We start from the raw sequence: 22,243 nt of genomic DNA on the forward strand, positions 1-22,243 counted from the left end.
ATAGAAGAACCAAAGTACCCAAACTATGGCCATGTAGGTGACAAATACGACAATTTGAAAAAAAACCGTGCATAACTTTATATACTAAATATATATTTACGGGCTTAGAAAATTTAGAATTGTAGCAGCAGTAATTACAACTTATCGCGCTTATACCTAATCCATGGTAAGAGTTTAACATACAAGATCCGTACAGATATGCGTAATACTTGTTAATCGTCTGCCTCGTAGGCTGGCGACGCCGGTGAGTAGGTAGGACTCGTAGGCGAGTATCCAGGCACTGGCGGAGAGTACGTTGGACTCGTTGGCGAGTAACTCGGACTGGTCGGTGTATAGGTGGGGCTCGTGGGCGAGTACTTGGTGCTCGATGGCGAGTATTGAGGACTTGTGGGCGAGTACGTAGGACTAGTGGGAGAGTAGTTTGGACTGCTGGGCGAGTATCTCGTGCTCCCCGAAGCTGTATGCTGCGGTGAACTCGGGGAGTAAGAGGGACTCGTTGGCGAGTATGTCGGGCTCGTAGGCGAATAAGTTGGGCTGGCTGGCGTGTACTGTGGCGAGGTTCCAGCGAACGATGGAGATGTGGGCGAGTAACTCGGACTCGTAGGAGAATATTTCGGACTACTCGGCGAATAACTGGGACTAGCTGGCGAATATTGCGGAGAACTGGGGGAGTAACTTGGACTCGTGGGCGAGTACGACGGCGAGGCTGGCGTGTAATTCGGTGAACTCGGCGAGTAGCTTGGACTCGTTGGTGAGTAACTGGGACTGGTAGGCGAATAACTTGGCGACGTTGGCGAGTACGAAGGACTCGTCGGTGAATAGCTCGGTGACGTTGGCGAATAACTAGGACTCGTAGGTGAATACGAAGGACTCGTGGGCGAGTAGCTTGGACTTGTTGGTGAATAGCTCGGTGACGTTGGCGAGTAACTGGGCGATGTTGGAGAATACGAAGGACTCGTTGGCGAGTAGCTTGGACTCGTTGGCGAGTAACTGGGACTCGTTGGTGAATAACTTGGCGACGTTGGCGAGTAACTGGGTGATGTTGGCGAGTACGAAGGACTCGTAGGTGAATAATTTGGACTGGTTGGCGAGTAAGTTGGACTCGTAGGCGAGTAGTTGGGACTCGACGGTGTCATGCTCGGTGACGTTGGCAGGTAGGCGGGAGATGTAGGCGAATAGCTTGGTGACGCACCACCTGCTGGTGACATGGGGTACGGACTCATACTGGGTCCTGGACTTCCCGGGCTTCCTGGTTGAGGCGAATACGCGGAATACGCGGGTGAAAGCCCCGAAGCATCAGACGCTCCTGATGGCGAGAAGCATGCACCTCCTGGTGTCATACCACTGCCCAGTGCTGTGAAAAGAATTACACGTTCATCATCGATGAGTTAATAAAAGAATGTTAATTAATATTATAATGTTATGTGTAATGTTCGTACCAGGTGACATGCTCGAAGCGCCGTAACCAGGAGTAGCGCCCATCCAAGGAGTCATTTGAGGACTCATGCTGGGCGTGGCGACGCTACCGAAGAACATTCCAGCGGTTCCCATTACACCAGCTCCCACTGCCATAGGTATTTCAATACCAGCCTTGCATTTTTCGGCATCCAACAACAAATCGAAACATCCTAGAAGAAAATGAAGCATACAAATTAAGTGGATCGAATGTGGTATTTATTTACTTTGTTGAAATACACCAAACGGTGGAAATAATACCTGTTCCTATCCGCGGAAGCTGTCCCATAATAATGTTTTCGGACACTCCTCTCATAGGATCGACCTCTGCGTGAGATGCGGCGTCCAATAAAACATCTACCGTTTCTTCGAAAGAACATCTGAAACGAAGCAAAAGATGACACGTAAGTCTACGTGTAATATTTCATTATTTTTACCTATAGATTGTCATCGATAAAATGTAATCGAAGAATCTGCAGGTACGTTCCATCATTTTCCAACAACTTACCTCATAAGGGCGCCAGTGTCCTGTCTGTTAATTCCGTGACGCGTTATAGCCATCAAGTGTCCTTTGGCAGTCATAACGTCGCAAAGCAAAGCAAGGTGACGGTAGTTTACGTAAAGACCATAGAATTGCAGTACAGCGTTCATTTCTTTCTCTACCGACTTTCTCACAGCCTCTATACCTAACACTTGGAATATTTCACAAATATCGTTGCTAAATGTCCTAACAGGGTCCACGTCTCTTTCGCTCAGTACTTTCATCAAACTTGTTCCGTCAGTTTCCAGCAACCATTCCGCTATCGCTTTGAATTCGCCAGTCTCCGTTATAACGATGCGTTTTTTGGAATCAGTTTGTGGTAAATGCATGTACACTTTTCCAATGGCTTCGATACCCTGTAACGTCATGTCGCTCAGCATGTTCGCTTCGATGCACCGAAGGAACATGTCGTCCTCCATTTTGTCTACGGTCTCCTGCTCGAATTCTGGGAATTTGTTTTCATCGCTGTTCATTATTCTAATTCGTAAGACTAATTTTTCGGCGTTGTCGTCGTTGAATATGCAGTTCAAGTCGTCCCCAAAACCAGCGTTTATCTTCTCCGCGATTTGTTCCATGGTTAACTTTTTGTCGGTCATTCTCTTTCTGTCTAACTCGATACGGAGCAACCATGGCGATATCTTGGCCGGGTCAAAGTCGGGCATTTCGTAATACACGTTAACGAATTCCTGATCCTCCGCGATTACGGTGTTCTGTGGATCTGGATCGTAGTAAATCGCGGTATTCGCCGTGACTTTCCTCAGCGTGGTGTGCTCCAATCGACAAAGCACGTTCTTTGCTTTTTCCGCATCCCTCGCCGCGGCTCCTGTTAGGAACACCGTCAAGGACGGAGCCTTTGGTTTCTTGCTGATGTTTATGATTTCCTTCAGTCTAGGTACACCGAGAGTTACGTTCTTCGACGATACACCAGCGAAATGGAAAGTGTTCAATGTCATTTGAGTGGCAGGTTCACCGAGCGACTGAGCAGCCAAAGCACCTACCATCTCACCAGGTGATACCTGTGCTTGCTGAAACCTTGTCTCAATTTCTCCGATAAGCCATTCGAAGGCTTCGCTAGATAACCTGAATTCTTCGGAAACGCACTTGGTGCACAAAGTAGACCTTACTAAACATTGGAATAACAGAGTGGCATTTTCGTTTGCCTGTTTGCTGAGTCTGTCGTCGCCAGCCACAATGATACATTTCTCTAGAAGATCCTTCACACCTTCTATGACTCTCATTGGACTAAGATCGGTAGGTGCTCGTTTGTTTATGTGGAAAATCTTCTGCACGTTCCAAATCATTCTCTGCAAATTACATGGCAATACAACTTTCGATTCACCGCTGGGGAAGATCTCTCTGAGTACAGCACGATCCTTGTTCAATTGTTCCCATTCCCTCTCCAGTTCGGAGATCACTTCTCCAGATCCCATCATCTCTCTGACGATATCTTCGTTGAAGATGCGACGAAGGTAACGTTCGTTGGTTGGATCGAATTTAAATTTCTTCTCGAAAGCTTTGTTGCTCAACTTGATAGTGGGCAAGTTTTGGAATTCGACAGTTTCGCCGCATAAACCGTCCTCGCCGTAACGCAACTGAATGAGCTGACCCACGGAGTTTCTGACCGTTCCGTCGTAGTGTACCATTACAGACTCCATAGCCTTTATTAAACGACGCTGGATGTATCCAGTTTCAGCAGTTTTTACAGCGGTATCGATAAGACCTTCACGACCTCCCATAGCGTGGAAATAAAACTCGGACGGAGTCAGACCAGCGAGATACGAATTCTCTACGAATCCTCTGGACTCGGGACCGTAATCGTCTTTAATGAAATGAGGTAGCGTTCTCTTACGGAAACCGAATGGAATACGTTTACCTTCAACGTTCTGTTGACCCACGCAAGCGATAACCTGAGAAATATTAATATTGGACCCCTTCGAACCAGATACCACCATAGCCTTTAGATTATTGTACTCCGTCAATGATTTCTTAGCAGAGCCACCAGTTTTGTCACGAGCGTCGTTCAAAATTCTGTTCACTTGATTCTCGAAAGTCTGCCTCAAAGTGTTACCAGGAGTAGGTTCCAGCTCCATGTTGTGAGCCTTTTGAATCACCTCTATTACATCCTCTTTAGCCTTTTTGATCGCTTTCTGAATTTCCAAGTAAGTCTGCGGATCAGCGATAGTATCACCGATACCGATAGAGTGACCTTCCAGCAGCAACCAGTTGTTAATCACAGTCTGAATATTTCCGTAAAACCGTCCGCAAACTTCGTGACCCAGCTCCAGCATACAAATGTGGAGAAGAGAACCTGCGGATGTACCCAGAGTTTTCTTACAGAGGATACCCATCACGAGTTCCCCGTGTTCTACCATGACCTTTGTGTCGCCAGGGGATATCCATTTGTACGGACCGTCGTCCTCCTCATCTGGATGCGTGCTGTGAGTTCTTATCATATTTACGTTGCCTGGTATAATCAAGGAGAAAATTTGTTTGCCAGTCCACAGAGGCTTCGGTTTCAATATACATGGTTGAGGCATCTTGCCGTCCCAGCTTGGCAAGAACATCAGGATGTTCATCATTTGTTCCTTTTCTATGAATACGTCTCTTTTCGTCATTTTTCGCACAGCTGTAAGCGTGTCCTGTACGATACCCATGACGGGTTTGTTGGCTTGCGGCGTGATGATCTGACGCGGCGTCACGTGGATGTTCTCCACTTCTGCGCGAGTCTCCATCGATTGCGGGACGTGCAGGTTCATCTCGTCACCGTCGAAATCAGCGTTGTAGGGTGACGTACAGCTGAGATTCATACGGAATGTACTCCATGGCAGAACTTTCACTCTGTGACCCATCATACTCATCTTGTGCAGAGTTGGCTGACGATTGAAGATCACCAAATCGCCATCACGAATGTGACGCTCCACTCTATACCCGCATTGTAGATGGAGATCGGACGGTTTCGGGTGAAATCTTAAATCGATTCTCTCACCGTTGTCTCTAACGATGTACTTAGCACCTGGATACTGAGAGTTTCCGCGTCTGACGAGTTCTTGCATTTTGTCAATGTTAAAAGGCGTCACGATTTCGGGGAATGTTAAGTTTTGGGCGATACTTCGAGGCACGCCTACTTGGTCGATGCGTAAATTTGGATCTGGTGTGATGACGGTACGAGCTGAGAAGTCGACGCGTTTACCCATCAAGTTACCTCTGATTCTACCTTCTTTTCCTTTCAGTCTCGCTTTTATAGCTTTCAATGGTTTTCCTGACTTTTGCATCGCTCTTGGCATTCCAGGCATATCGTTGTCGACCAGTGTCGCTACGTGAAATTGCAACATCTTTATGTTCTCCGATATTACGTGTGCCGCCGCTCCAGCCTGCTCGTTTCTAATCAATTCGTTGTTCGATTTTATGATATCCGCAAGTTTGTGCGTCAAGTCGTCCTGATTTTTAGCAGAACCGTACATAATAACCGCTGGTCTAACCGATAAAGGTGGAACAGGTAAAACTGTTACGACCATCCAATCAGGACGAGCGAATTTTGGGTCCATTCCAAGAATAAACGACTCTTCGTCTGTGATATGTTTTAAAATTTCCCATGCTCTTTCAGCGGTTACTGCTATTTTCTTCTCTTGTGAATCTTCATTTACGTCTTTCCATTCCGCGGTAACGTCCAGACCCGATCTCCTAAGATTAGGTTGGTATCTACCGCAACCACCGTGTCCTGGTTTCCTATCCGTGGGCTGTTGCTCCTGATTTTCCTTGTTGATATCCATTTCGTCTCCGCCCTCGCAAATATTTTTACTTTTACATAAATCGTAAACGAACGTCAGACGTTTACGCGGCTGACCTTTAGTTTTCATGACGATTTCTTTTATTTTCGGATTGTGCTGCAAATAAAAACGTAGCGTTAAAAGCTTATAATATTAACAGGTGGAATAAGTAATTAATTGACTCGGACTTACCGGACTAACGAGCATTTTTGAACAATAAAAACACACGCATCTTAAAAGCTTTATTGTTTTTGTTATAAAACCAACGTGAAAGACTGGTTTGGCCAAATCTATATGACCAAAGTGCCCTGGGCATTCGGTCATGTTACCGGCGCATGTCTGGCACCGAGAATTTCTGTCGATGACACCCTGCCTCGGGTCCATGAGACCCCCAAGCTTAGGGCGACCACCTTCCATGGTTTCTGGAAAGCGAATGCCGCCATCTGTGACAGACATCCGACGCTGCGCAAAACATTATATAAAATTAAATAAAATTGATAATTTCCTGCTATCCGATGCGGTTCTGAACCTGGTCTTTTCTCATATAACATGGAATGTAAACATTCAAATAAGTATATAATTGTAAGAGGAATAATAGGGCAACAAAGTAAAGAAATGTAGTAAAGAAATACAACTATATATTTATCATTATAGCCAAACATTTTCATTTATTACAAGTTGTATGTAAATTGTACAATATACATAGACTTATATTGGAATTTAATCTTCTTTACTCTTTATCGATATTCAATCAAAACATTTTCATATTCTGATGAGTCTTTATTAAAAAATTACTCTGAGTAGTTAATGGAAAAGAAAAGTAAATTGTAAACATCCATATTAAAAAATAACAATCGTGTAATAAACAATTCTAATTGCACGTATCATATAATTTTATACGGTATTTTCCCGCATAAATAGACTAATACAAACAAGAAGCACCAATCAAAAATCATCACGCGCGTCTGTTTAGAAGGAACATCGAATGCCTCCTCACGCGATAAGGTTTCACAAAATGTCGACTGATGATGAAAATTTCGCGAAACGCGACACAAACGATATCTCACGTGTTCAGTCGTTTACAAGTAACGAACTTACTATTTCATCGGGTGAAAGAATGCCAAATTGGACCCTTTTCACGGTTCGCAGAGGCGCTTTGGAGTCGGACGTGGCCATTTTGCAACGAGCACGTACAGCTTCTCCCGCGGCCTTCTGCGTCGCGAGTCCCTCTAACCGTTCTTTCCCGATGGAAGCATCTCCCACCCCTGACGGTTTCGTTTGTTGCTAACTTCTACCATACCTACCCTACCTATTCGAGTATTCATAAACGCATCGAATGGGTGTCTCAAGTCGAATTTCTATGGTTCGAGTATCTGCCATCATAAATTTCATTTCATTGGTCCGTTGTATTTTCAATAAAGAGTGTACCGTTAATTATCGTCAGAGGTCACCACAAGTGTCCTTCCGTGTGTCGTCTGTTATCAATGAACGATACGTATCAATGTACGCCCATGTTGTTGATTAATGACGATTGAATCTATTTACGATACTCGTCGAAGGTGTATCTATGGTGTATTGCTTTGTTGTGAGTTGTGAAACGAATCCAAGGATTTTATATATAATAAAGTAGCTCGAAATGGCCACGTCGAAAACAACAAACACGTACAATAGGCAGAATTGGGAAGATGCTGTGAGTACTGTCGAATTCGTATCCTAATTTTAGCTCGTTAAAAGGAGAACGTTTATCAAAGCATTGTGTTTCATTTTAGGAATTCCCGATACTATGTCAAACTTGCTTAGGTGATAATCCGTATATTCGAATGGTGAGTTAATTTTATAAAAATTTATGTTTCCATTATTGCTCAATTATTGCCTGTTTACAGACAAAAGAAAGATACGGAAAGGAGTGTAAAATATGTATGCGACCGTTCACAGTATTCAGGTGGTGTCCTGGCGCGAGAATGCGTTTCAAGAAGACCGAAGTATGTCAAACTTGCAGTCGTTTAAAAAATGTGTGTCAAACATGTTTACTCGATTTAGAATACGGTTTGCCAATCCAAGTACGCGACGCAGCACTTAAAATTAAAGACGACTTGCCCAGATCTGATGTAAACAAAGAATATTACGTACAAAACATAGATAGCGAAATTGGTAAGATTGATCCGACAACGCCGGCTGGTGCCGTTGGTAAATCCGCGGCTGCCAGCGATTTACTGATGAAACTGGCGAGAACGAGTCCTTATTATAAAAGGAATAGACCGCACATTTGTTCCTTTTGGGTTAAGGGAGAATGTAAAAGAGGAGAAGAATGTCCGTATCGTCACGAGAAACCTACCGATCCCGACGATCCATTGGCCGATCAGAACATTAAGGATCGTTATTACGGTGTGAACGATCCTGTGGCGGATAAATTAATGCGCAGAGCTGCGGCTATGCCGAAGTTAGACCCCCCGGAAGATAAATCGATTACGACTCTATACATTGGTAACTTAGGAGACATCTTAACGGAAAAGCAGTTGCGCGATCATTTCTATCAGTACGGAGAAATACGTTCGGTAACGATGGTTCCTCGCCAGCAGTGCGCATTTATTCAGTACACGCAAAGAAGCGCTGCAGAAGCTGCAGCGGAAAGGACGTTTAACAAACTGATATTGGGAGGAAGAAGATTGACTATTAAATGGGGCAGATCGCAAGGCAGGCAAACCGTGTCCGCAGCAGAGGCAACTAGAGAGATCTTAGAACCTGTACCAGGTTTACCTGGCGCGCTACCACCACCACCTGAAAGCATGGGAAACAACTTCTTCAACCTACAAACTACTCCTGGCATGATTCCACCAATGATGATTCCTCCTCCACCAGTAGCTCCACAATTTATGTTTCCACCGCAAATGGCAGCAGCCGCCGCAACGCCAATTTTCCCACCAGGGACTACTCCGATACATTATCCGAGTCAAGATCCATCGAGAATGGGTGCGTCTCAAGGTATAGGAAAGCCTTGGCCGGAGGAATAATTATAACAAGATTTCGTTTTGTGTAATTATAACAAAAAGAATCTGTAAAAAATAAATATATCTTTGACTTTCTTTTAAACGATTCATAGTAAAATATCAAGTATTTTCTTCGTTTTATCGATTCTTTTAGAATTTCATAGAGTATAGTTATTTTTTTCTGTTAATAAAAGAAAAAAAAAAATTGCCGCGCAGGAGATTCGAACCGTGGCCGCCAACGTATGAGTCTGACGCTCCAGCTACTACGCCAAACCGTAATCTGCAACAATTTTTTTAAATTCGAAACCTACCGCATGACGAAACTTTATGAACTTTAACGATTGATATTATAAAAACTAAAGCTCAATGGCGCAAAAGCTTCGAGGGTTACGATGTTTGGTACTTATTCGTACCTATAGAATAAACGTCTAAATCGTCGTGTAAATAACATATAAAATGGCGGCGACCAATCAAAATCGCGACTCTGATAATCTAAGATAGTCGATGTAAGTGACACCTGACGTGACAGCAGGTGAATCATCGTCAACAGCTAGCGCGTATTAGCGGTTACAGCGAGTGTCATCGTTGCATTTTAATACGTGTCCGCTGGTGTCTGTCCGTCCGGTGTTTCTGCTACGTTGGTCACATTTCGTGAATCTATGGAGTGTTTGTATTGTCGGATATCATTGAATTTTTGTCTGTAGTAGCATAAGGCGCCTAGCGCGCCTTCCCGTCACGATGAACATGTGTCGGGGTCGATTGTTATTCCACTTTATGGCGCTTAGCCTACTCCCCTTTGCCCGTCCCGACGAGCACACTCACGTTGTAAGTTTCCACAAATTGACATATTTCTAAAATGTCAAAGTTACAAGTACATCTTAACCATATCCTCGTTGGCTCAATGATGCTGACCTTGCATTCCTCATTATCCCAATTCTTTCATTATACTTCTAACACGAGCGAATATGTTATTGTAAATTTATATTATTCTTGAAATAAAACTTTTGATACTTTTACACCTTAATCTTAAGGAATGTAACAATAATTCTTTTGTTAGTACGACGATAACGACGAGGTTGTACTGTGGATGAGTACTGTTGGACCATATCATAATCGCCAAGAAACTTACTCGTACTATTCGTTACCTTTTTGTATGGGCACAAAGGATGTCATCAATCATTATCACGAAACTTTTTCTGAAGCACTGCAAGGCATTGAACTGAAATTTAGTGGGCTGGAGATCGAATTTAAGGGTACTTTCTAATCTCATTAATTAATTAACATTAACTCCCTGTTATATCTTTTTATATGTTTTAATAACTGTTTGTATTTGGCAGCTGATGTTTCAAAAACAGAGTATTGTCAAATAAGATTGTCAGAAGAGAGTGAAAAAGCCTTTATATATGCAGTGAAGAATCAGTATTGGTATAAGATGTACATGGATGACTTACCAATTTGGGGTAAACAACGATATTGATTTCATTCTCTATAGTACTTCACTACTATATTATTCAATGTTCTTTTTTATGATATTCCATAGGAGTTGTGGGAGAACCAGAAGAAGATAACGGGGTTACATCTTATTACATTTGGACCCACAAGAAATTTGATATAGGATACAATGGAAAGCAAATAGTTGATGTAAATTTAACCAGTGAAAATAAAGTGAAATTGGCGCAAGGTGCAGCCATTTCTTTTAGTTATGAAGTCAATTGGAAAAAGAGTAATGAAAAATTCGAAGATAGATTCAACAAATACTTGGATCCTAACTTCTTCCAACATAGAGTAAGCATAATGTTACTTGAAAAATGTTAGTAACAAATATTCGAATCCACAACTATATTTTATTATTAAAATTATTTTTACTTTTATTAGATTCATTGGTTCAGTATCTTCAATAGTTTCATGATGGTAATATTTCTCGTTGGACTCGTTTCAATGATTTTAATGCGCACCTTGAGAAAAGACTATGCTAGATACAGTAGAGACGAAGAAATGGACGATATGGAACGAGATTTAGGCGATGAATACGGCTGGAAGCAAGTTCACGGGGATGTATTTAGACCGGCTAGTCATGCGATGGTTTTCTCAGCTCTTATAGGTGCAGGCTATCAGGTAATTCATTCGTTAATTAATCATTTACGCTTGTAGAAGAGCTGAGGCAATATCTTAGTGATTGGTTTCGTTTTTCAGGTCACAGTTGTTGTACTTAGCGTTATCATTTTCGCTATCCTCGGAGAGCTTTATACGGAAAGAGGGTCGATGCTATCTACAGCAATTTTTGTATATGCCGCTACATCACCTATAAACGGTTACGCTGGCGGAGGTTTATATGCTCGCATGGGAGGACGTATTTGGATCAAACAGATGATACTCAGTGCCTTTATGTTACCTCTTATCGTCTGTGGCACAGCATTCTTCATTAACTTTATCGCTATGTATTATCATGCTAGCCGCGCTATACCTTTCGGTTCTATGGTAAGCGCTATTAAATATTTAATTGTATGTATATATGTAAGTAATTATTTACGATATGTTAACAAAATTCGTTTAATGTTCAGGTGGCAGTTACATGTATTTGTATATTTGTTATATTACCATTAACATTGGTTGGAACCGTATTAGGCCGTAATTTAGCTGGAACACCGGACGCACCATGTAGAGTTAACGCAGTTCCTCGACCTATACCCGAAAAAAAGTGGTTTATGGAACCACTGATCATCATAATGCTCGGTGGTATCCTACCTTTCGGATCGATATTCATCGAAATGTAGGTTGCATCATTTACATGGCCAAGTATTGTGGAACAAGTAAAATTATATTCTACTTTTCTTTTCAGGTACTTCATTTTTACTTCATTTTGGGCATATAAAATCTATTACGTGTACGGTTTCATGTTATTAGTATTCGTTATTTTAATGATAGTAACCGTTTGCGTTACTATCGTTTGTACATACTTTTTGCTAAACGCTGAAGATTATCGATGGTGAGTATTATTCGACTACTCGTGTACGTTATCAAGTTATCTATTTATTTTATTCACTTTACTCTTCTTCATTTTATAGGCAGTGGACAAGTTTCTTAGCCGCAGCTTCAACTGCTGGATATGTCTACGTATACTCCTTTTATTATTTCTTCTTTAAAACAAAGTAAGTTTGCATTGATTAAGCATTTCATTATGATAAATATAAATTTGTTAAAAATGTAATAACATTATCATATTTTTTTCAGAATGTATGGTCTCTTCCAAACAGCATTTTACTTCGGTTACATGGCGTTATTTAGCCTGGCCTTAGGCATAATGTGCGGAACAGTCGGTTACGTTGGTACTAATGCATTTGTGCGAAAGATTTATTCCACAGTTAAAATAGACTAAAGCACAACTTTAGTGTAACGTCTACGCCGTGGATTAAAAAAAAAATAAAAGCGTACAGAATGATGTCTGCTGATTTTCGCAAAGTAGGACTCTTCTTCCAGTAGTATTAATTACTTACATTTATCGCAACATAAACGCACTTCATAAAACGGAACATCCGAATCAATGAATATTTGAGAAATATTTCTGTTGTTATATTTGTTGATTTCTCAACAGATTTTGTATTACTCCGGATTAATGAAACATTGTAACATGTTCGAGTCGAACAAACGATTTATTCATCAGCACAGAAATATTTGAAGTCGAGTCCTATGGCTAGTAGATAGCGTGCATCTTCGAAACAAACTGTTTTCCAATTCAAACAGTCGCATATATTATGCATCCCATGAGTCACAGTTCCGTAATATACATATAAAACACAGGTTCCGATGATTATCTAACTAGGATCACTATTTTACTTACGATAACTGACTATATAATATTGCTCAATTTCGCTGAACACTGCTGGAAAATATGCGTAGCGCATAAAAGTTTAACAAAGGAATTATGAGTTTATATTTTGAAAGTTTCGATATACTCGACACGAATGTTTTATACTTAATTTCTGATTAAATAGTAACATTCTCAAATACCAGCGAATGTCAAGGATTCAATAGAATTTCGAAAACATAAAAAAGAAATACCAGTTGTGTGTAAATAGTATATTATAATTTTCAAAGGAAAAGAAATTGTTCGGAATGCCTCAGTTGTGTGACTCTAGACTGGAATTTTGGTCATATAAAGAACGACGTTTGAGTATTGACGATTAATAACATTAATTTTTAGATAAGCTAGGTGTTAGATCGAAGTAAGGATGTGAACATAACAAATTTTGTTACCATTGGCTTCATACTATCCGCCACATTTCATTCGTGTGGATTTTCTTTACTACAAAGTACGAGTGCATTGGTAAAATGTAAAGTATTGTGAGTCTATATCCAGAGATAAGATGATTCTTTCGATAGCGACCCTCTTCACGCAGAAAAACGCCTACGGGGGGATCGATCGCTGCTAAAGGACTAACGATAAAACGAAGGAGATTGGGATTTGGAAATCACAGTGAACATGTTTATCCTGATGATACACTGTCGAATGATGAATATCAGTGAGGACATTCGAATGAATATACAGTTTGTTGTTAGTCGTAGCAGTTCTAAGAAATATAAAATTTCTACGTACAAATCTACCACCTTTTATTAATGCATCGATCCCAATTATCATATACAAACAAGCTGAACAATCTCTACAACATGCCATCAACTAATGGTTGATACAACAATGAAAAACGATGTTAAACGTACCTCGTCTTACCATATTCTACGTACATTTGTTCCTTTTACGTTGATTTTCGCTAAAGAAAAAAATTCCACAAAACGAATCATGGGAGCATTTCGATTGTTCGCGGTACAAAATAGGAAAGTACCACGTTGCCCAAAGTAATTCCGCGTAAATCGTTCATACGTTATTAATGCTATTAATATACATAGATGGCTAAATAAAAACAACGTAAAATTACAAAATAATAAGGTTACACGTATACTGATGCTTCACGCGATATTACATGTGATTGTACAGTCGCTGAGATGACTTAAATGGTGCCAGTGTGGCACTAAAAGCTGCTCTGTCGTACAAATGTGAGTTATTCACGTGTCAAAGCGCACACGTCGACGCAGTTCGGGTGCCAAGCGTGAGCCTGTACACACCTGTTTGTTGTTCGGAGGTTTTTACATATTGAAGTGGTAAACGAGTGACAAGAGTAGCATTTCAATCGACGACCACCTTCTTCCCAACTTTCTTCGAGTACAAACAACGAACGAGAAGCTGTCGAAATGGCACCTAAACAGAGAATGCGCATCGCCAACGAAAAAGCCACGAAAAACATCATGCTTCGTGGAAACGTACCTAAATCGTCGGTAAGCTAACCGATTTACTCTTTCGTAAAGTTCTTTTTATTTATCGTTAATCGTACATTGGACGATTTAAGTCTTACGAAAAGAAGCGGTTGTCACCTTTTAGATTTGAGGTTATAAACTCTGTTACCTGTACGAGTGTTAATAACATATGTGGTACAATGACGTTTACGACAGTATCGTAGCATCGTATTTTATTTTAGAGTATTTATTTTAGAATACTAATTCGATCATTTCTGAATCTTTGAAAACTGTTTATTACTCGATAGTTTTAAACATAATGTAATAAAGTAACATTTCTACCATATGTAATCGAAATATACGTAATAGTTTTGGAAGTAGCATTTCGATCATTTTGTGTACATTATTAATATTAACATGCAATGCATTTATTGTAGAAACCTCAAGATGAAGGATCTCCAGTGGGGCCTTGTCTCCTAGCACTCTTCCTTTTTGTTGTATGTGGTTCTGGTAAGTTCAATTATGATGGCTGTTAATTTTTTTTATTGATTTAAATAAAATTTGTTTCATTCAAACTTTTTAATTTTCAGCTGTATTTCAAATAATTCAGAGCATTAGAATGGCTTAAGAAAAATGATGAGCACCAAGTTAAGAAAATGTTGATGTTACTGTTAATATGGAAAACTGTCTGCAATGTACTGGTATACAAGCGAGATTAACAGACTGTTTCATTGCGTATTTGTAAAAATGTAGGCACTGCAATGCTGTTGATACGAACTGAATTCTGAGTCTCGCTAAATAATCTTTTCTGTTTGCTACAACTCAATGAATTTATTTATGAAAATTTAGCATTTATAAACATTTTTACTTAATCAAATCGTGTATCAACAGTATCGATGAAAGAAGATTGCATTTAATGCATTTTGTTTAGGAATTTTCAAACAGTTGAACACAACTTTTCACTGATTTTTATTTTGACAGTTCGCATAGGGATTTACACGTACATTTCCATAAGAAATGTGAATTCTTCCATCGATACATAGATAGTAAATAATTGTATATACATATAACCGATTTCGCGTATCATTTTATTAATCAAAGCATTCCACTGTAAGCAGTTGGTAGCTTTTGGTTGCTATGTATCTTAGAGGCCTTAAGAACACGATAGGTCCTTATATACATGTAAAAATATATATTATACATAATGTCAATGTAATTTATCCTAATGAAATATTTGCTACTGACAATTCATTGTCTCTTTTAATAAATTATATTATGAGTAATTAATAATACGACTTTTATTCCTCCCAAGATTTAATGTTATCGAAAGAGATCAATCTTTCGATATTTTAGTTAATTGGAAATAGTGATTATAGTACTAATATTACTAATCTATATTACAAGTTTGTAGTGAAAATAGTTCGCACTGTTACTAATAGATGACGCCACAACTTATTGTTGTCGTCGCCACCTAGTGTCGAACAGGCTGAACTAATTTCGGAGTTTGGTCAGCGCCTCTATCGGGAAATACATCGGGACGGACCTGTCGGTACATTACCATCATGTCGGTACATTACCATCATGTCGGTAAAAAGCGTATAAATGGCGTTATCCATTTCGACCAAACTCTGAAATTAGTTCAGCCTTTCAACGCTAGGCAGCGACACTATCCATTTTCCTCGCGAATAATTCAAAAATTTGAATTTTACATATCGACAAACAAATAACAATTCATGTACTTTTTTTTATTAAATTATTATAGCAGTATTTACAGCTACAGTATTCTTACGCTGCAGGTACAGTACTTTTTAATAGTAAAATGACAACAATTATCATCGATTAGATGTAGTAGTTGTAAATGAATCATTTAACATTTGGATCCACCAAGCTACCAAAGATTTTCTCAAACTCTCGAGCGACTGCGAAGCAGAGATGATCCTGATTTTTTGTAGCTATTACCTGAACACGCAATGTTTCACATTTAATAATAATTTTAATCGAGTAGTACACTAATTGTGACAATTTTCATGCGATGCATCATTGGCTGATGGCACTGAATTCAATCCCATTCGAATGTGAGTCGATGGCAGAAGCATTATATTGGCGAACGCAGTGTACATGTAGCTGTTCAATTGAAAGAATATCGATCCTGGATATTCAATATTGACATAATGTCGACGATAAAATTTGTTTAAATTAAAACAGAAATCTAAATACAGGGTTGAACAAAAAATTGGGCTATAGATCCATTGTGTTTTACTTTATTTACAAAAAAGATGTCATAATACAGCAATTTTCGTTGATGATATATACAATATAATTTTGATTTCATGATTATTGGTCCTGTAAACCCTTTTTGCCTTCAAATCGTAAATGTTTATACAAATATTTGATTGTATTCAAAACAATCAATACAGTAGGAGAAGGTATAGTCGTAGATTAGGATTCCAATAGGTTTAGGAACGTTTGTTAACACGAAAGGATACAGAGGTGGGGAAAATTCTATTCGAATAGTAGATTACGAATAAAAGCAATGTTTACTAAAAAATGACATTAGAAAACTATTATTTATTCATCGTGAAGTATTTGATTTAAAATATAAATAACGATATCACGAAACAAAATTTTCATTGAGATTTGTACCATCGCGTTGGTATTGCGAGTCAGCCTTAAATAACGTTCAAGCAACGCCATTTTGCTGGTAGTCTTGTAGAGCGTGGTGTCGAGTGAGCGTTTACTGTCAATTACAATTAATTTTGTAATTTTTTCTAATTCCTGGTGTAGTACTGAGAACTTGTAAGTATCTGCGAAATATCTGCGTTTCAAAGAATATGAAAATTTACTAGCAGAAAGTTTCTAATAATATATCAGCGATATTATAGATTCTCCTACAATGGGGCATTTTTTTTACTCCGAATTTTCGTTCTATTATATTCGAACTTTCACATTCTTCGCAAATGTAAATCATAGACCTTTAATAACAATAAATCGAAAGATATTCGTATCGTATTTCTTTTTATCTGAAATTACTGTCTATCTATGACCTTCAGATTTTCGAGCAGCTGTTTTTTTTAAACATATTTTAACAAACAAAGTTATCTATGTCCAGTTGCAGTGGAGCAAGGTTTAAAGAAATCGAATAGATAATAAATAATAGTCACTGAATAGTGCTAATTTCCTGGTATTTTATGATTTAAAGAAACCGATTAGAGTATATTTGCATTGTTTGTAATACAGTTTCTTTTAGATTAGAGTCATGTCGAAGGATAGCGGAGATCATGACGACGACGGCTTTGTTGTCAAATTACGTGGACTTCCATGGTCCACCACAGTTGACGAAATTATGAAATTCTTCGGGGACTGTAATATTTTGAATGGGAAAAATGGAGTTCACATGACTATGTCGCGAGAAGGCCGCCCTAGCGGAGAGGCTTACGTAGAAATGGACACACCTGAGGATATCCAAAAGGCTTGCAAGAGGGATAGAGATCACATGGGTCATCGTTACATAGAAGGTAAGTTAAAAGATAATTAGTTAAAGAAAACGAAATTATTCGTTAACGACGATTCATTTTTCAGTCTTTAAAGCAAAAAGGGGTGAAATGGAGTGGGTAGTCAAGAGAAGTGGTTTAAACTTAGAAAATGCTATGGACGATGGTTGTGTGAGATTGCGTGGCCTGCCGTTCGGATGTTCCAAAGAAGAAATAGCACAGTTCTTCTCAGGTATTTTATACAACATACATGAGTTTGTATTACTAGCTATTTTTACTATAATACATTATTAGAAATTCACTTTAACCCTGTTAGAACCAACGTATCCTTATTCTTTTGATCAAGTTATATCCCTCTTGTATGATTTTCATTAATTAAAAGAGTAATCTTGAATCACAGGGGCCGAATGCTTGCGATGGCATAGTACCTAAAATCACGTTATTAATACAATCTTCTGAAAGATAAGGTGCAACGCGCACGATAACTCAATTATAATTTTTACGAACGCGTAATATTTTCGAATTAGAGAAGCAATGTTATATCCATTTTAAGCACCGCCCTTGTGTTTCGTAATTATCGAACAGCCTGAGTTAAGATTTAAGATTGGAGGCTTAAAAGTTCCTATGCTTTTAGGACTGAATGACTGAATGACTTTCTTCATTATGATTTACATGTGCCTTATATTTTATTTCCAATATTCACCTTTGCGTTTTCGAAAGGCAGAACTTAATTCTTAACTTCGGCGATAGTAAAACTTTTGTTGAATTTGTTTAAAAGAAAATACATTATTGGAGCGAGACGTTTTGCACGTAATGTGCAAAGGATATTGAAATCTTGCTTCTTTGTAAGGGTTTTAATAAACTGACGATACTTTAATTAATAATGGGTGTTACGTTACAATGTCGATGTTTGATTATGTGTGGGTCAGGGTTGGAGATATTGCCGAACGGGATTTCACTACCGACAGACTACACGGGCCGCAGTACTGGGGAGGCTTACGTTCAATTTGTTAACAAAGATGTTGCGGAGCGCGCTCTGCAGAAACACAAGGAAAAGATAGGACACAGGTGGGGCACTGACGCTAGCTGGGTTTGGGTATACTTATGACTTTTCAATATCATTTTATGATCGTAGTACATGTAGGTATATGAATTTTGTTAGTAAAATAGCGGGAACAAGTTATTTAAACAGATGCAGTTTCTTTATTACCTTTTTTAACGAACGTTGTGATGAATGTTGTTCTTGAAATTTATATTCTATGAATTACATCGCTAAATATTCGTTTAACTTGATGATTGGATTCATTAGAATAAATAGTTTGATAACGCTTGAGCAGCATTAACGCGAGTTGAGTAGCGTAAAGAAACTGCTTCCCTCCGAACAGATATGAGAAAGTTAGTCGTACGTAAGCGAAAGTACTGTTGGCCCAACTGAAACCTGTGGGTGGGTGCCGGGCGGGAGGTACCCCCTTACATCGTCACCAAATCCCATGGGAGGTGGGTTAGGGCTAACCCAGGATGGGTGGGCGCTACAGAGGTAGTAATCATCGATCTAATTTGGCACAACTGTTTGACAATTGCACAATTGTACGTTTTATGCAAGAGATAGGAATTAATTCAAGTTCGAAGGCTTTGCACAGTTCCAGTAAATTTACTAGTAACATATAATATTTATATTTATTATTATGGTAGTACAAAATGGTAGTACTAACTCCAACATATTCTAGCTTTCACAGAGAGATGATTAAATTTTTCAATTTCGTGTCATTCGTGTTCTTCCTTTTCTTTCTATTGAAACGCATAAAGTGCAATTGTAATTGTCATATACCTGAGGATCATCAGCGTCTCGCAAGCTAGGGTGACATAAGTACTTCAGAATGCAATGTCACCGAGGGAGGGTATCTACAGAGGTTTAATAAATTCGTGGAGGTGTAGTATGAACAGTTAATCTGTTACAAACTCTTCAGTATGGATTTTTCTTCGAATCATTTCTTTTTTTACGATGTAATCAAATTATTCCTGCTAATGCGCAGAAATTTCATTTCGGATTCGTGGTTCCCACTTGTATATCTCTCTTCGTTTGTAAAAGTCTGAACTTGTGCTCATTTATACTTTTCCATCGAACTTTCCAAGTCGAAGGCAGCCGATTATAAACGGCAGTAATATCGATAACTAAATAATAACGATTCATTAACGATCTTGACAGGTACATCGAAATCTTCCGAAGCAGTTTGTCCGAAGTACACGGTAGTATCGGGCCAAAAATGAGAGGTGGGCCAATGGGTGGCTTTAATCAAAGACCAGCTCCCTATGATCGGGGTGCTCGTTTCGGCGGGATGAACCGTTTCAGTAATAACGGTAGAGGTTCTAGAAACAGAGGTAATAACTGTTTATAAATCCATGTTTTTAACGCGTTGATCGCCATGTCACCCGTATACAAAATTCTGAACATCAGGCGTTAAATTCAATTGTATAAGAACAAAATTGTAGCTTCCCAAGTATTTTCATCGGTATGTCTAACACCGAGGATGTTAAGGAGGCAGAATATCTTATCGTATTGACTTCCATCTAATGCGTGCATAGATTTTGACGGTGGTCCCTGGGGAAGTGGTAACAACTTCGATTCACGTGGAGGCAGCATGGGTATGCGCGGTGGCATGGACATGAAGGGTGGAAACTTCAGAGGCAGCGGTGACACGTGGGGTGGCAATTCCGGCATTCATAGTATTCACATGCGCGGATTGCCATTCAAAGCTACGGAACAAGATATCGCTGACGTAAGCCCTCAAAGAAACTAATATATAATTATTAATGAAATTATCGTTATCACAGTTATTCTTTTTCTCTAGTTCTTTAGACCTATCGAACCGGTGAATGTTCGAATCATTCTCGAGAATGGTGGTCGTCCTTCTGGAGAAGCAGACGTAGAATTTGCTACCCACGAGGAGGCTGTTAAAGCCATGTCTAAGGTTCGTTCGTCTAAATCGTTACTTCAATTCTTATCCTTCGACCTGTCTTTATTGTTGGGATAATCTGTTGCAGGATAAGAGTCACATGTCCCATAGGTATATCGAATTATTCCTTAATTCAACTGGTGGCGGTGGTGGTGGCGGCGGTGGTTCAAGCGGTGGAATGTCATTGGGTGGTATTGGAAATTTCTGCGGAGGTATGCTTTTTTTAAAACATTTTCTTATCGTTTAAACCTTTTATTTGTTATAAATACTAAGATCTTTTATACTGCTAGGTCTAGGTAATAACTTCAGGCCAGGATACTCTCCAAACAGAGGTTTCAGCACTCAGCTAGGGGGAAATAATTATAATAGTTTTTGAGGCCGGATGTCGCGTTTCTTACGCTATCGACGATAAAGTGTTTCGTGAATCAAATTTTTATCACAATGACTTATATAGTTGCAATGAAGTTTCATTTTTATTTTGTATCTAATTAGAAATTGGTTGATACCACTTCTACGCTACGATTTATTAAGCGCATATATAATTAAACAGAACATATAATTTATGTTTCAGTTCTGATAATGCTTGAAGTGTTATCGTTAAAGGTTTGATTAATTCATTCGTTCCAAAAGAGAAAACTGGAATCGTCGCGATTATCGTATTTCATTTTGTTTTCGTTTCCATTTTATTCTTGCAAAAACTTTGAATGTTCATATGAAATTACGAATAATTTTCTAACGCATTGGAATGACATACATTTCAGTAGTGTAAACAACTACGTAAAAGACAATTTATATTTTTAAAATTTATTAGAATAATTCAGCTTTACCATATAAAAGTCTTATAAAAATTATTCAATTTTTGACCTCTTCTTTTCTTTTTTATACATACCGCTTCGATGCATTGTACATCTGCTATTTCATTAAAACCTCACAAGAAGTGTTCCAAATTTCAACGATAAAGTAAGCATACTTATAAATTATGTAGCAACAGCTTCGACAAGTTATTGGCAGATCTAGGAATAATGCGATTTCATTCGTTCGGTCTGTAGTTTATAGCGAGCGCAAACAATCGTCAACAATCACTTCATACTGTAACATATTTATCTGAATAATAATTCACAGTTATATTTACATAGTTTACGTTAATCTTATTCAAATACGATTCGTTTGAAAAAAAATATGCGAAAACTTAGAATAAGATCTACGATAAAGAATACGTTACAGAAATTGATTCAATATGTATTAAAGTCCTGTTGTATGTTATTCCACTCTTGGCATTTACGAACGATACATATATCCGCTTTTGAACGAGTCAATTTTTCTTGTAACGTTCTTAGCTCTATCTCTTTAAAGAGTATCAACTTTAAAAGATACATGTAATACTTCACTGTGTATAAGTGAACAGAAGATAAAATACTCCTTTATCTTTCATTGTGAAAATGAATGTAAACAATGTGGGAATGCTTGTATTTGTTTAGGACCTTATATTTTGTACGAAAGAGGAACCTATCTGCGAAAGATACAGTGTATCCTTATAAATTAACTTGTATATGAAATTAATAGGAATGGTGTATGTTTGATGTGACTTGTGTTTTATAAAATATAATAATAAATATTATCTTCATAATTAAATAGCGCCTATTACTCTTCCTCTCCCTTGATTAAACTATTCTGTGTGTAAAGTGTTCAAAATAAGAATTATCTATTTAATTCTTGTTAATAAAAATAGTTGTAATTTGAATTATTTTTCGGTATAATCAGC

General features: G+C 38.7%; 5 protein-coding genes across 6 annotated transcripts; 4 read left to right on the forward strand and 1 right to left on the reverse strand.

Annotated features, from left to right (window-relative positions):
- Positions 1 to 72: 72 nt before the first annotated feature.
- LOC128872252 (DNA-directed RNA polymerase II subunit RPB1) lies at positions 73 to 7,034 on the reverse strand. Its single transcript, XM_054114732.1, has 6 exons — positions 6,862 to 7,034; positions 5,956 to 6,225; positions 1,964 to 5,880; positions 1,717 to 1,835; positions 1,440 to 1,628; positions 73 to 1,354 (listed from the first exon to the last, which is right to left on the reverse strand). The coding sequence occupies exons 1-6, from the start codon at positions 6,937 to 6,939 to the stop codon at positions 213 to 215; spliced, it is 5,715 nt and encodes a 1,904-aa protein (XP_053970707.1). The 5' UTR covers positions 6,940 to 7,034; the 3' UTR covers positions 73 to 212.
- A 246-nt stretch (positions 7,035 to 7,280) lies between these two features.
- LOC128872259 (pre-mRNA-splicing factor RBM22) lies at positions 7,281 to 8,856 on the forward strand. The gene is made up of 3 exons (XM_054114752.1): positions 7,281 to 7,453; positions 7,533 to 7,586; positions 7,647 to 8,856. The coding sequence occupies exons 1-3, from the start codon at positions 7,400 to 7,402 to the stop codon at positions 8,772 to 8,774; spliced, it is 1,236 nt and encodes a 411-aa protein (XP_053970727.1). The 5' UTR covers positions 7,281 to 7,399; the 3' UTR covers positions 8,775 to 8,856.
- A 428-nt stretch (positions 8,857 to 9,284) lies between these two features.
- On the forward strand, positions 9,285 to 13,351 carry LOC128872255 (transmembrane 9 superfamily member 3). Its single transcript, XM_054114739.1, has 10 exons — positions 9,285 to 9,575; positions 9,808 to 10,003; positions 10,088 to 10,210; positions 10,291 to 10,535; positions 10,626 to 10,865; positions 10,944 to 11,228; positions 11,312 to 11,520; positions 11,590 to 11,736; positions 11,816 to 11,899; positions 11,982 to 13,351. The coding sequence occupies exons 1-10, from the start codon at positions 9,489 to 9,491 to the stop codon at positions 12,124 to 12,126; spliced, it is 1,761 nt and encodes a 586-aa protein (XP_053970714.1). The 5' UTR covers positions 9,285 to 9,488; the 3' UTR covers positions 12,127 to 13,351.
- Positions 13,352 to 13,775: 424 nt separating this feature from the next.
- Positions 13,776 to 15,326, forward strand: LOC128872262 (stress-associated endoplasmic reticulum protein 2). Its single transcript, XM_054114757.1, has 3 exons — positions 13,776 to 14,078; positions 14,474 to 14,546; positions 14,627 to 15,326. Exons 1-3 carry the CDS (start codon positions 13,995 to 13,997, stop codon positions 14,662 to 14,664), a joined length of 195 nt encoding a protein of 64 aa, XP_053970732.1. The 5' UTR covers positions 13,776 to 13,994; the 3' UTR covers positions 14,665 to 15,326.
- A 1,344-nt stretch (positions 15,327 to 16,670) lies between these two features.
- On the forward strand, positions 16,671 to 21,612 carry LOC128873012 (heterogeneous nuclear ribonucleoprotein H). 2 transcript variants are annotated; one of them, XM_054116283.1, is made up of 9 exons: positions 16,671 to 16,832; positions 17,284 to 17,551; positions 17,616 to 17,759; positions 18,457 to 18,595; positions 19,734 to 19,906; positions 20,111 to 20,304; positions 20,377 to 20,496; positions 20,570 to 20,693; positions 20,772 to 21,612. In XM_054116283.1, exons 2-9 carry the CDS (start codon positions 17,293 to 17,295, stop codon positions 20,855 to 20,857), a joined length of 1,239 nt encoding a protein of 412 aa, XP_053972258.1. In that variant the 5' UTR covers positions 16,671 to 16,832; positions 17,284 to 17,292; the 3' UTR covers positions 20,858 to 21,612. The 2 variants fall into 2 exon arrangements, with proteins under 2 accessions (XP_053972258.1, XP_053972259.1); XM_054116284.1 differs by having other exon boundaries at positions 16,733 to 16,832; positions 17,274 to 17,551.
- Positions 21,613 to 22,243: the final 631 nt, after the last annotated feature.

This window comes from Hylaeus volcanicus, chromosome 2, assembly GCF_026283585.1.
Source record: "Hylaeus volcanicus isolate JK05 chromosome 2, UHH_iyHylVolc1.0_haploid, whole genome shotgun sequence".
Taxonomy (NCBI): Eukaryota; Metazoa; Arthropoda; class Insecta; order Hymenoptera; family Colletidae; genus Hylaeus; species Hylaeus volcanicus.

What these genes read in the sequence shown, in the direction of transcription:
- LOC128872262 (XM_054114757.1), top strand. Translation starts at nt 13,995, where the DNA reads ATGGCACCTAAACAGAGAATGCGCATCGCCAACGAAAAAGCCACGAAA. An exon ending in GAAACGTACCTAAATCGTCG is followed by an intron (nt 14,079 to 14,473) that starts GTAAGCTAACCG and finishes CATTTATTGTAG; the next exon opens with AAACCTCAAGATGAAGGATC. An exon ending in TTTTGTTGTATGTGGTTCTG is followed by an intron (nt 14,547 to 14,626) that starts GTAAGTTCAATT and finishes TTTAATTTTCAG; the next exon opens with CTGTATTTCAAATAATTCAG.
- LOC128872259 (XM_054114752.1), top strand. Translation starts at nt 7,400, where the DNA reads ATGGCCACGTCGAAAACAACAAACACGTACAATAGGCAGAATTGGGAA. An exon ending in GGCAGAATTGGGAAGATGCT is followed by an intron (nt 7,454 to 7,532) that starts GTGAGTACTGTC and finishes GTTTCATTTTAG; the next exon opens with GAATTCCCGATACTATGTCA. An exon ending in ATAATCCGTATATTCGAATG is followed by an intron (nt 7,587 to 7,646) that starts GTGAGTTAATTT and finishes GCCTGTTTACAG; the next exon opens with ACAAAAGAAAGATACGGAAA.
- LOC128873012 (XM_054116283.1), top strand. Translation starts at nt 17,293, where the DNA reads ATGTCGAAGGATAGCGGAGATCATGACGACGACGGCTTTGTTGTCAAA. An exon ending in AATAGCACAGTTCTTCTCAG is followed by an intron (nt 17,760 to 18,456) that starts GTATTTTATACA and finishes TGTGTGGGTCAG; the next exon opens with GGTTGGAGATATTGCCGAAC. An exon ending in AAGGAAAAGATAGGACACAG is followed by an intron (nt 18,596 to 19,733) that starts GTGGGGCACTGA and finishes CGATCTTGACAG; the next exon opens with GTACATCGAAATCTTCCGAA.
- LOC128872255 (XM_054114739.1), top strand. Translation starts at nt 9,489, where the DNA reads ATGAACATGTGTCGGGGTCGATTGTTATTCCACTTTATGGCGCTTAGC. An exon ending in TTATAGGTGCAGGCTATCAG is followed by an intron (nt 10,866 to 10,943) that starts GTAATTCATTCG and finishes TTCGTTTTTCAG; the next exon opens with GTCACAGTTGTTGTACTTAG. An exon ending in GGATCGATATTCATCGAAAT is followed by an intron (nt 11,521 to 11,589) that starts GTAGGTTGCATC and finishes TTTTCTTTTCAG; the next exon opens with GTACTTCATTTTTACTTCAT.
- LOC128872252 (XM_054114732.1), bottom strand. Translation starts at nt 6,939, where the DNA reads ATGGCCACGTCCGACTCCAAAGCGCCTCTGCGAACCGTGAAAAGGGTC. An exon ending in CAAAAATGCTCGTTAGTCCG is followed by an intron (nt 5,881 to 5,955) that starts GTAAGTCCGAGT and finishes TTTTATTTGCAG; the next exon opens with CACAATCCGAAAATAAAAGA. An exon ending in CGCTTCGAGCATGTCACCTG is followed by an intron (nt 1,355 to 1,439) that starts GTACGAACATTA and finishes TTCTTTTCACAG; the next exon opens with CACTGGGCAGTGGTATGACA.